This window comes from Cynoglossus semilaevis, chromosome 14 (assembly GCF_000523025.1).
Source record: "Cynoglossus semilaevis isolate Cse_v1.0 chromosome 14, Cse_v1.0, whole genome shotgun sequence".
Lineage (NCBI taxonomy): Eukaryota > Metazoa > Chordata > Actinopteri > Pleuronectiformes > Cynoglossidae > Cynoglossus > Cynoglossus semilaevis.
The window spans coordinates 15,690,764-15,703,661 of NC_024320.1; the positions used below are offsets into that span (position 1 = coordinate 15,690,764).

The 12,898-nt window shown below is 41.5% G+C and overlaps 2 protein-coding genes across 2 annotated transcripts in view; one reads left to right on the plus strand and one right to left on the minus strand.

The window, feature by feature from the left end:
- The window catches only part of ptger2a (prostaglandin E receptor 2a (subtype EP2)), a 9,399-nt gene extending 4,255 nt beyond the window's left edge, over nt 1-5,144 (minus strand). The window contains exons 1-2 of the mRNA XM_008325330.3: nt 4,937-5,144; nt 3,059-3,990 (exon numbers count right to left, since the gene is read on the minus strand). Of these exons, the coding sequence (XP_008323552.1) occupies nt 3,059-3,883 (825 nt within the window). The 5' untranslated portion in view covers nt 3,884-3,990; nt 4,937-5,144. The remainder of the gene's footprint in view (nt 1-3,058; nt 3,991-4,936) is intronic.
- nid2a (nidogen 2a (osteonidogen)) overlaps nt 1-12,898 on the plus strand; it is a 68,292-nt gene that overhangs the window by 27,667 nt on the left and 27,727 nt on the right. Inside the window, exons 2-4 of the mRNA XM_017038941.2 lie at nt 7,586-7,985; nt 8,872-9,057; nt 9,285-9,401. Of these exons, the coding sequence (XP_016894430.2) occupies nt 7,593-7,985; nt 8,872-9,057; nt 9,285-9,401 (696 nt within the window). The 5' untranslated portion in view covers nt 7,586-7,592. The remainder of the gene's footprint in view (nt 1-7,585; nt 7,986-8,871; nt 9,058-9,284; nt 9,402-12,898) is intronic.

The following is a 12,898-nucleotide window of genomic DNA, read 5'->3' on the forward strand; positions in this document are numbered from 1 at the left end:
CAGAATGTTCTACGGACCTTTCAGATTCAAGTTAATTCGATGTTGTAAAGATCACTTGTCAAACAGCCAGTTTCCGACCTTTTATTGACCTTCAGCTTTGTTTTGTCTTTTTCTCTCTGATATTAAAGATGATGGTGTGGAGGATCTCACGTGGTCTAATGAGTTTTTGGTTCTGTGGTCTGGTTTGACCTTGACTAACCTCGCTGGTATCACAGTCATGGGTTTAATGTAAGCTCTTGATGAGGCGGTGAAGAAAGGTGATGCAGAAAACTGATCTCAGCTCTGCTCTGATAAAGCCTGGGGATTTAAGGAGGGATGACTTGAATCAACACAATCTAATTTGAAAATCGGAGTTTCCTTGGTACAGTGGACGTTTTCTTCCTGAATATTTTATACAATAACTAAAAAGCTACACGGTGAGAAAAAACAGTTTTGGAGGAGATACGGAAGGAACTGGACCAAAAATGGACCCAAAATCTGAAAGAGCAGATTTTGGTTGGTATGACATTGGACCACATAGTGACGGGAGGTTTATCACTGTTTTAGTGCAGGATTTAGGCAGTTGTGGAAACAGTTATTGTTATTATGTCGTTCAATCCATATTACACAGAAGACTTGACTAGATCATGACAGGATGAATTCTCCAGATGGTGATATTGTTTAATAAAATAATTCAAGAAATGAATATCAGCTGATATCCTGTTGGGTTTTTAAAAGTCTCTTCAGAGTAGTAAATACTGATGTGAATGGTGTACGCCCAAGACAGTTAGATTAATATCGTTTTTCTAGATTTGTTCTGACTTTGTCGTTTGTTGTGTGTTGCCGTAACTACAACAGAGAAAATTTCTGATAAATAATATTATGTTCACAATCAAACAATTGTGTTTATAAAACCTCTAATTGTCTAATACATAACTTGTATAATACTGAATGCATAGAAAAAGGCAAAGGTCTGCGTTTTTACTTGGGCTTTGATGCAGCTGTTTTGTGGTGAAACTGAGCTGATGAACTTTATGGATCAATATCTTCTGTCAAATCAGATTCTTGATGCACAGTTTGGCTGGAGAAGCAGCAGCAGGCTGTGACTCTGCACTTCAAACCATAACAACATCAGCCACAAAAACAACCCAGATGGTCCATTACCGCTGTCAAGTGCATAGCATCATCTTCACCATCACCATCACCATCATCATCATCATCATCATCATCATCAACATCAACATCTTAGGTTTCATATACATTTATTGATTTGCCATTCAAAGACCACAGTGACACTTGATGCAGCTTTACTGCTTGTGGTTTACAAACAGAACCCATCACCTTCTGATTATTTCATCATAACTGGTTTTGCACTGGTACCAGACCAGTGAGCCAGACGGATGTTTAAGACATTATCATTTTTGATTTGATTAAATAACCGCTAGTTTGCCAGGAAAACTAGCGGTCCTTTTTCTTTAGCTCCTTCCCTTGAGGTGACCACATAGAAAAATCTATTGGTCACATCCATCAACGTCAGCCTCACAAACCTGTTTGGTAATCAGTAGGGGTAGACAATAATTATGATATGAGGTCATATAATTATTGGCCCGATATCAGGAAACTATGATGTTATTTTGATTAGTTTGATAGTGTAACCAAAAGCCTCAAGAATATATAATCCATATTTCCCTCAGCATTGCTATCCCGTTGTCTATTGGTAGAGAAGACTGACTGTTGATGAAATTCTCAAAATTAAATAAATATTCAGCAAAACCATCAAACCTAGGCTTTCTGCTACGTTATTTAATCTGTCAGCCAGAACATACCAATAAATCAGCCAATCAAATGGAGTACAGCCCTGATTCGTTTTACTTGAAGTCTCAGTCTGACTTAAGTGATGTCATTGGTGCATAATTTTTTTTATATACATTATTTTTTCTTTTCCAGTTTGTGTTTACAGAGATGTTTGATATAGCTTGTGTCAGTGCATTATTTATATTTTTAACTTGTGTAATGCACTGTTTCGAGTCACTGTTTTTGGTATTGATGTCATGACATGTCATCTGCATCAACTTTTTGGATGCAGGAAGTTATCAGTTATCAGCATTAAAAAAAGGTTACCGTGCATCCCTAGTAATCGTATGTATCCGGTCAATGAAAGCCAAAATAGCCATAATCATACAGCTAAAGTTCAGAAAAATTAAATTTGCCATAAAGATAGCTTAAGTTAGCCCAATATCTCAAAACACCTCAGGAACCGATGCTTTCCTGCAGAGTGGATTTGCTGCTGGAACCCAGAAAACTGGCCACATAGTGATTTTCACTGCTGTTTCTAGTCAATTCACAGCGATTTCTCTGTAGGACAAAGGTTACTATTGTAGTTTACAAAGATCGAGATTTGAACTGCTCGTTTGATCGATCCATCATTGGACGCTTCACTAAAATAAGGGTGGCCTTTTTCATCATTTCATCACTTTAATCACCTGTAAAAGTTTTACATGTGAAAACCAAGATTCCTGGTGTCTTAGATAGTTTCTGTCTATTGTAAAAAGAAGTCTTTTAGCTGGGTTTTATAACATAATAATCATATTAAACTGTATGAAATAATAATTTATATAACTCTATAGAAATTAGTATTTTACTTCACTGTAAATAACTGACAATACAACGTATGCAGTGGAGATACATAAAGCTTGCTGTTTTGTTTCTCTTGTTTTATTCTATTCTCTTCTATAACAACACTGAGTCTCCATGTGAAATGGCTCCCAACACGGGACAGTAAGGATGTCTATGAAATTTGGTGCATATTTATTAAAAGTGTGGGAAGTGGGAAGTTTAACAACACTTTTCCACATGTGAAAACACAAGCAGCATTTGTCAGCAAAAACTCCTTGACTTCCTGAAGATGTTTCCTGGTTCTACTAGTTTAGGTTCCTGTGTATTAAAAATGCTGCATCATGTTATTCAAAATGCATGGTTGGTGTTTGTCCTCCAAATGTTGGAGAGACTTTCTAAATCAAGTTGTTCACGTTACTGCAACAATGTTGTAAATCTTAAATCTTAATCTGTGACATCTTACCACTAGAGGCAGTGTGCAGATGATGAATATGATGGTCATAAAGACCAGCAGGATCAGGTGCTCCACCTCCTCAGCCATGGACATGGCTCTGCGGTCGCTGTGGGACCTGGTGGACGCCATCATGGAGCCGCAGTTCTTCTTGCGTCTCTGGTACATCCTGAAGAGCTGAAACACCACAAATCCGTTGCAGGCCACAATGGCCAGAACAAGCACCAGCATGATGGAGGCGTACAGGTTGGCGTAGGCCCGGTCCTCTCTCTGCATGGGGTTCATGTCGATGAAGCACCAGGTACCGGGGCAGTACTGCACATATTTACCAAAGCCCAGGAAAGGCAAGAGGCAGAAAATCACACACAGCAAGAACAGGAGCGGGATGGTGATGTAAGCACACTTCCTGGTCACATGTCTGCTGTACAGGTACGGGTATCCAATGGCAAAACACCTCTCTAATGCCATAGTGAAGAGGAGCGACATGGTGGCCAGGCTGAAGAAGGTCATGCTGACTCCAAAGTACGCACACACACTGTTACGGCCTGGCGACATTCCAACCATGGTTGTGTTCCGTGAGTACGCCACCTGCACCAGTGGACTGATCAGACAGGTTCCTGCCAGATCCGTCACCACCAACGATGTAATGAGGATGTGGAACAGGGCTCTCCTGGATGTTCCTCCAGCTCTGGTTTCACGCCGCCGTCGGATCTCCAGGATCACGAGGGCAGCGACGTTCCCCAGGATTCCAGCAGAGAACATGACTGCACTAATGAGAGGACTAGTGGTGGATTCGATGTGGAGTTTGCTGTGACACAGGTCTGGATCAGAACTCATCTTAGCTTTAGGACCAAACAGACTTTTTTTGGAATATACCGTATGTCCGAAGGCCAGAGAAATGTGTCAAAAACAAGTCCTTAGGTGGTTATCAGCAGCCATGGCACCTGAAGAAGGAGAAAAGATTTGACATTTAGACGACAACCAACTGTTCAGCACTTCAGACTGATTTCTCTAATGTTACAAAAGTAAAATAATAAAAATAATATTGTATTTAGATTTGTATACATAGTTGTACTGGATAGCATTATATTACAAATATGATTATAGGTTATTATTTATGAAATTAATAATCATTTTAATAGACTTTGTTGAAGAGATGATTTATTTATTATATAAAAATATCAACGACTAACAACTTTCAGTCAGTGTGGAAAAGAAAAGACTTTATGATGTGGCTCAAGTCATCAGACTCCACAAAGACCATCATAGATTAACAACTCACTCGAGGTGGTAATCTACTTCTGTCAGTGGTTTTAAAGCTATTTCCTTGTGACTTGGACTTTAACATTACTTGTTTAGACCTTGCTGACCACAAACTGACCCAGTGAATATCGGTGTTGGACCGGCAGCTCCTGTTCCCTGTGCGCTAAAATCACAGATTTTCTCTTTGGACTTTGGTGCAGAAGATTAAGAGATTTAAAGAACAGGAGCAGGGAACATATTAACGACATAAGCTGGAAAAGAATTTTGTGTAATTATTTTTCAAGTTTTGCAAATATATATATATATAAAACCTTAAGTATATTTACATTTATTTTCAAACAAATGAAAAATAAAAGCAAGTTAATGTCATTTATTTTCTAAAAAGCACTTTTTGAGTTTTTTTTTACCAAACTCCAGGCAGAAATAGTGTAATTTCACATCAATGCATACGGCAGTTGTTGATCAACTGCTGACGTCATCATTTAGTCCAAATTGTCACAGACAGTGATGAGAAGTTGCCATTTAAAGTAGACAAAACGCGAGAATTGTATAAAAAAAACCGAAACTAAAGTGATGTTCATATTGGCATGCCATCAAATATCAGTGGACTAATGAGGAAGCACTCACCTTCTCTGTCGTTGAACCTGCTGATGACGGTGACGTGCACACGCGTGTCTCCCGTCCGCAGTCACGGCGCCGCGTGTCCCGGAGCGACTGCCAGTTTCAGTTGTGCAGCGGTGGTCTCCGGGGCTGAGTGTGAGTGAACACCGTGGTCCGGTGTTGTGACGGCTCACTCATGAATGGACCCGAGTTAAACCAGCGCGAGGAGGAGTTATGACGTGGTGACATAACCACGCCCACACAATTCCACGATAGTCGAAGGGATGTGACAGATGTCAAGTGACAGAAAAAAGTCTCCTGTTTTTTTTTCTTCTATATTTGTGTTTTTGACTCCCCGTCTGACTGTTTTTTTTAAATGATTTTAATCAGATTAGATTAGATTAGATTAAACATATGTCTTTTTTCTCCATTATTTTCTGTCTCTGACCCCAGGAGACATGAAGAGGCCCTGGCTCTTCTTCTCAACAACCGATTTACCAGGTATTAATTCAAACATCGTCCGATGTCCCTGTTTGAATCTGTGCGTCTGTGTCTTTTGATTGCCTTAATGCGGTGAATCACTGATGAGCTAATGCATTTGGCAGAATACATCTGATGTTCTTCTGTGGTCGTTATCATCATCTAACTTGATCAGAGGAGATGAAAAACAACAGTCTTCTCAAATTACAGCAAAGACATTTCTGCTCACTCAACACTGATTTTGTCCTTCTTTCGGCCGTTCTCTTCACAGAGCAGATCATCTTCATCTCACCTCATCCACTGCCTCCTCTGCCTCCACACTAACATCTCCATGTCCTCCATCAATATGTCCACAGATCTTCTCTGGGGTCTTCCTTTTGCTTGCAGAGTCCATCTCCAACCTGTTTTGCCTAATATATTTACCTCTCCTCAACACGTCATCACTCGTCTATATTTACTACCTCTACTTCTCCCATCTTTATCTCTCGTTTACACACCTGTCTTGGTTCCTGCTCACCTTCATTCCTTTTCTCTTCAAATCAAACCTCCGCCTCTCCAGGTCATCTGTGTCTACAGATGTCTTTGGATCCTGACCTCACCTGTCATCTCTCTGCCCATTAGCATAAACCCATCAGTCACTCCGACAGCACACCTCACTATTTCTTTACTTTTCTTGCACATGCCGTGCCTGATCCTCACATGCTTCTCTGCCACTCCTGATTGTCTCGTACAGCACCGCAGTTCCTTCCCAGACACTCAGTCAAAAAAAAAAAAAACAGAACAAAAAACAGTTCAACTGCCTGTGAACTTCTCGGAACCGTTTTTTAACCAGTACTCTCAGTAGTACTTTTCCTGGGCATAAAACCAAACTGCTGCTCACTGATCTGAACCTTTTTCTTCAGCCCTGCTGCCAGTACCTCCACTGTATGACTTATCAACTTCATTCCAGCTCTGCACATCACCTTGGTACCATTTAGTGATGATTATTCTTTTTTATATATTGTTTGCTCTTGTGTGAGAATGATGGGGTCTCAGTAGAAATTGTCAAAATGTACAAAAAATAAATAAAAACCTAATACTTATAAAAGCCAACGTAGAAAGAGTTAAATCAATCAGTGCCATTTATTCAGAAAAAGCTCCCAAACTTATATTTGTTGACAGGTCGGGATAATTATCCACATCCAGAAAAGATAACAACTAAAATAATCCCACAGCGTTGGTAGTGTAAATGTAGTCCAGTGCGGTCTGAACAACCAAATACTGTACCGGTACCAATTACTGTAATTGGTAGTGCGTTGTTTGTGGACTTTTCTTTATCTTTGGTTTTGCTGCCACCAATAGGTGTATGTGTGTAATTACAAATACATTACAAGTATCTCGGATTGTCTTCTGCCTTTGAAAACTGTTGAAAACTTTCGCTCGTGCTGCGGTCACTGTGTCGTCCTTCACTGGTGTCTCCTCAAGACTCTTCTGTGGCTAATTTTTTTTTTTTTTTACTTCTAGATTATTGTGCTCTCTCTTTATAAATCTATTTGTTTTACGTCTCGACACATCGAAACGTGTTATCATATTGTTTATACATCAGCTCCAGTAAATAGATCTGAGAAATAAATTGTGGTTTGAACTTCAATTAAATCTTGACAGCATTTCTGTCTTTAAAAATCACCGATTTATTTATAGCTGAAGTTTTATGGCTAACAATTAGGATTTTTTTCAGTAATTAATCGAATATGTTGTTAAATCCTCTGATGTCTGATCTTTATGAAGGCATATTTAAATTACGCACTTTTTCATGGAAGAATTTCGCTTTTGTTTTCTCAGCCTTATAAAACGAATGTATATTGCAGTACACTAATTGAGACAGCAGGGAGCAGCCGTGTTCAGAATTTTAAACATTCGAGAACGTAAAATTGTCAGCAAGAAAATGCAAATACAAGAACAAAGAACAATCTATGAAATATATTATTTTAATGATATTATTGGCTTTTTTATATAAAATGTTGTTTTATTTTTCCTTAAACAAACCAATGCAGGTACAAAAGAAAAAACACTGCAATTCGCACCGTCTGTACCTGTACATATGACAAACCAAGCTGTTGGAGTGCGTGTATGCGTGTGCGTGTGTGCGCGCTCATTGTTGTGAAACAGATAGAGTTACATCCGGATTAAAAATGCTGTATTTGTCTTCGCTAACAGGAGCCAGATGTTACCTCAGCACCGCTGTGGGCCGGCTGTCACTCAGAGCATCTCTGACCAATCGGAGCCCAGCCTGGCTCCTCCCTCCAACTCCCTCCTCTGGCTGCAGAGAACGAGAGCCTGGACTCAGAGGGGCTCTGAGTTCTCCTTCTTCTTTCTGCTCAGCTGCTGCTGCTCCTGCTGTTGCTGGACCATGGACAGAGGAGAAGTTCTGGCCGTCTGGCTCCTCTGCTGGAGCTGCAGCGTCTCCCTGGTCACCTCCATCCACAGGACTGACATGTTCCCTTATGGCTCCCTAAGTGGAGATCTGATTCTAGCTGAAGGAGACGATGAGACCTCCAGAGTCCTGACCCTGCCCAGACCCCTGTACTTCTACAACTCTGCCTTCACACAACTCTACGTAAGTACAGACCTCTCCCAGGATCCTAACACCTTCACGCTGACTCACACAGTTTGGCAGAGAAATCAGGGTAGAATTCCATAGTGGGGAAAGTGTGGACTGGAGCTCCCACAGTTAATGTCTTACAGGTGAGGATGTTCAGCTGCAGCAGGTTTGTCAGATCTGTCTTTTAAACCACAACAGATTTTCTGCTCTCAGTCCTAAACATTGGATCATTAGACCGATCATTGTCTGATAAATATATTTATTCAGTCATGGGGATGTCTAAACTTTCTTCAAAGATGTCCAGAGTTGATCATGTAAAAATCACTGAGATTATTCCAATAGTGAAATTTCATTCTAAAGCTAAAAGTGTTTTGGCTTCTTTCATTTATTTTAGAAGAGTTCTTTTCTGATCAGTGATTACAATTCTAACTAATATTATTTTATAAATATCTGTCTTTTTCTGAATTTCAATTCAAGAACACAATGAAAGGACAACATAAATATTTAGCTCAAAATGGCTAGAAGTAGTACATTTTAATAAAAAGTTTGTGGAGAAACCAGCTGACTAGAAAAGGAAAAGAAAAACTCCACAAAATCATTAAATATCAATGCTGTTTTTTATTGTTTTACTAACATATTATAAAATGGTTTAAATATAACACATTCTGTTGAGTTAAATAAATAAAATGGACAAATGACTTAGTGTTTAGCCGTGATGAATAACTAGATATAGATGAAGATTGGCCCAAAACCTTTGCAAAGTTATTCAAAAAGTAATGAGGCAGCATTAGCTGAACTTCATGGTATTCACAACGGGCTCTAAAGAAGTCCGTAGGTCCAGCAGTGTGTCGTCTTAAGGATCCTTGTGGATGTGTCTCTGAACCCTCACCGTTCTCCTCAGGTGGCCACCAATGGAATTATCTCAGCTCAGGACCTGCCCATGGAGAAGCAGTACGTGGACGATGGCTTTCCCACAGATTTCCCTGTTGTGGCGCCGTTCCTCGCCGACATTGACACCACCGGAGGACGAGGACAGATTTACTACAGGGTTACTGAAACTCCAAGCGTCCTGAACCGAGTGGCCCAGGTCTGTCTGTGCGACTAGATGATGTGATGTGATGTGGACTAGAGGATTTCTGTGTTTTATGGGATTTGATTAAAACGATTTTGACCATTGATATGAAAATAAGAAATGTTTTCTTTCTTTGTCTTTTAGTTTAGACCATCGATCTCTTCATTCATTCATTATCATGTTGTCTTCTTAATCACCTGCATCACTCACTCATTCATTCACTCATTCATCTGCTCACCCAGGAAGTGCACAGAGGATTCCCAGATGCCAAATTCACCCCCACACATGCCGTAGTAGCCACCTGGGAGAACGTGGCAGCTCACGAGGAGCAGAGTCGGACTGTTGGACCTTCAAACAAGGTAAGAACACGAGGCGCGATGTTATCACGGGGAGAAAATCTTCACCCAGGGGAATGTGCCTCCTTGTCAGGACTGAGCTAATCCCAAATACCTGAGAGGTTGTTCTCACTCACATCTCAGTGTAATCAGCCTGGACTGTAGAGTGGACAGTCGGGCGGAGTTGAGTTGAGGGTCCTAATCTGCTGCTCTTAATCTGCCTCTTAACCTTTGGAAGGATCTAATCTTTTAGGGTCATCAAAGTGTCCCCACCCGTCTGAACCCCCCCCCACCCCCCCAAAGAATACACCCCCACCCCTCTGCAATTCTCACAGGTAGGAATAAACACACCCCCACGCTCATGTTGGACATGCTCTGCTGGACGTCACCCTCCTCCTCTTTTGTCAGCCACTGACTCGTGAAGGACTTGTGGAGAAAGCCCACGTCCCTCTGGTGATCGGGTTTCTCAGATGCTTTCACGGCTCTGGAAACTGGACCCAGGTTTTACTGAATCCCCAATAATACCAAACGCTTAGTTCCAGGAACTGTTTTCATTGAATGTGGTGTTTCTGTTAAAAGTGACTGTGAGAGTTCTGACTTTGGTCAAAAACCGTAGAGTTCATGGAACGTCCTCGGTGTCCCAGAGACCCTACAGTCCTGTTGACTCTACCTGTGTTTTTCCAGGGATTAGAGCAGAGGTCTGACTGGGGGCACACACCGCCGTGTGATTGTGAAGTGATTAACCTGACGTGCATGTGTGTGTGTGTGTGTGTGCGGGGGTGTTAAGATGTGTAGTAGAGGGTTGAGGTGAGGATGGGGGAAGGTCAGAGTAATTTGGGGGGGGGGGGGTTGTGGGTGAGGATTTAAACTCCTCTGGTTTAAAAGCAACAGTGTTTGTGTTTTGGTGTAAATGTTATTCTGATCATTAAAGTGTCATTTCCTCACTCGGCCGCTCACACACGCTCTCTCTGTGTCTGTTAGCATGTTAGCTTTGTTGGCTAATGACTGCAGTCATTACCACGGTGAATTCCAGCTTCTGTTAGAGCCCGTGTTCAGTGTGTGGACCAGAGGGTCACCCCAGCATTAGCCCCCACCGATCACTCCAGGCATACATTAATGTTCATTTAAACCACACCTCAGAGTAGGAATGTGGAGAATATGGCCAGAGGGCCAATCAAGGGTGTTATGTGACCCCCCCCCCTCTTCCTACAAGACCCACTAGTCTTCTGGGACATTACTTGTTATTCCCTGTAGATGTTGGAGGGACAGTTTCACAGGCATTTTAACTAAAGTCATTGATACTTTAGCTTCTTTTCAACTACCATCTGTTTGTATTGAGCTAACAAATGTATTCTTGCTTTTGACCAGTTATTCATTTTAGCTTACATTACTTGCTTACGTAAAGCTTTTTTTTTCTTTTTTTTGACCACTTGGGTCCGGTGTGGCTGCCCTTCTGGATACCAGATACAACTAAAGTGATTTCTTTTTTTTGCGTTATTGTCTTTATTATGACGCTGTAGAATACGTGTCCTGACTATTCGTGCTACTGTTGTAATAGCTGTATGTGGGAGGAGTCAGGTTTAATCGCAGGAGTCACAGACATCAGCTCTTTATATACATGTGGAGTTACTGAGTCACAGATGATGAAGTCTTCACTTATTACAAGTGCAAATCATAGTGTACTGCGGTAGAGCGGTAAAGTGATTACGTTCTCAGAGTTTCCGGATCTAAGAAAAGCAGTGATGGTTTTACGTTGCCACGATCGCTGGAAGGGATAAAAAAAAAAAGCCTCCATGAGCTCAAACACTGGCCGACTTCTCCTCCAGCCATAGACAAATGACTGGAGAAGTTAGGGACTCTTCCTGGCCACAAAAGTGTGTGTGTGTGTGTGTGTGTACATGCACGTCTGTTAGTGGCAGTTCCCACGCTGTGGGCAGTTCCGTTGGTAGCTCTGAGCTGAGGATGGAGACGGGCCTGCAGCTGCTGCGGGTCTGTGTGCAGCTGTGCTGCGGTCCACGGTCAGAAAAAACAGAAACCAACAAACATGTGTAGTAAAGCTCAGGATTCACTCGTTCATTCATTCTCAGATTAACTGACTTCCCCTCCTCCCCCTCCTCCTCCTCCTCCCCCTCCTCCCCGTCTGTAAATGTTCTCAGAGCTGACCAGAGTAAATCAACTTGTTACATAATGGATTATATACAGTACAGATTATATTTTTATATATGTTACTTTCAGCAAAAAGGTTGGCCAAAAGTCTGCCTGTCAATGTCTGTAACTTATAGTTAGGTTAGCTAAGATTTCTTTAAGCCATATTTGGTTGTTTTAGAATGAAATAGTGGCCAAAACTTCACCAAAAGATGGAAATGTTAGCAGAGAATGTGTTACAAATGAACCTTTTTAATATAGTGTCTGACTGAAGAAATCTATATAATCAGAAATGTGAAAGAAATCAGTGACACTCGTGCACAGAAGGTAGCCAGAAGTTAGCCAAGGACAACTAAACGCCAGGAATTTACCATAAGGAAGTAATGATAACCCTCACTACAAAAAGTTAATGACATTATCGCAACAATTATTACAGTTAAGAGAATAAATTTAGTGACAACATGGTTAAACTTGTTGAGTAAGCCATACAGAAAAAGTAAAAGTTAGCAAACAATCGTATTAGTAAAAGCTACACAAAACATCAGCTAAAACACCCCCCCCCCCATTACCACCCCAGTCGTTTCCAGACTCATTAGCTTGATAATGCTAATTCCGTTAGGTTCTGCAGTCCCAGCACTGTGACACCAAACATTTGTCCTGCAGACAATTCACATGTGTGTGTGTGTGAGAAGAGGCGGCTGTGAAGAAGGTGTGAAGCCAGGCCTCAGGGCAGTTCAGAGACTGTGTGTGTGTTTGTGTGTGAGATAGAGTGTTATAACCGACAGACACACACACTGATTGAACTCCACACCGGTGGAAAAAGTCTCTTTGATGTGTGTCAGCAACAATTTGTTGTCTTCCAGCTGTGAGTCTTTAAAAATCACTGGGATGAGTCCTCCCCACGCCCCTCCTTGTCTCCCTCTCTCTCTCTCTCTCTCTCTCTCTCTCTCTCTGAATGACCGCACGGTTGTGTTTCTTCTTGTAGGAACAGTCCCAAGAACTACAGGAGTTCTAGAACTGTTTGATTGCTCAGAAACCCTTTTTTGAAGAGGGTGAACCTGAGGTGACCGGCAGATTATTTCCGTACACGTCTTGTCTGTGATGACGGCCCATGATTCACGGCTGACTGCTGAGGGAGTGCAGCCCAGTCTGCCACTGGTACAGGGAACCATCAAAGGCTCTGAGATCCCTTTGTTAGTTCCGTCTGTGGAAGTTCACAGTGTTTTGTGTTATTCTTCATCTCAACGGCAGAGCACACATCGCTCAGTCCTGTTTGTTAGCTAAACTAACATGGATTCATTTCCACCGTTACTGTCCAACAATGTTACTGTATCCAGGGAATCAGCCCTGAGTTATCATCAGTCGTTGACTCTCGG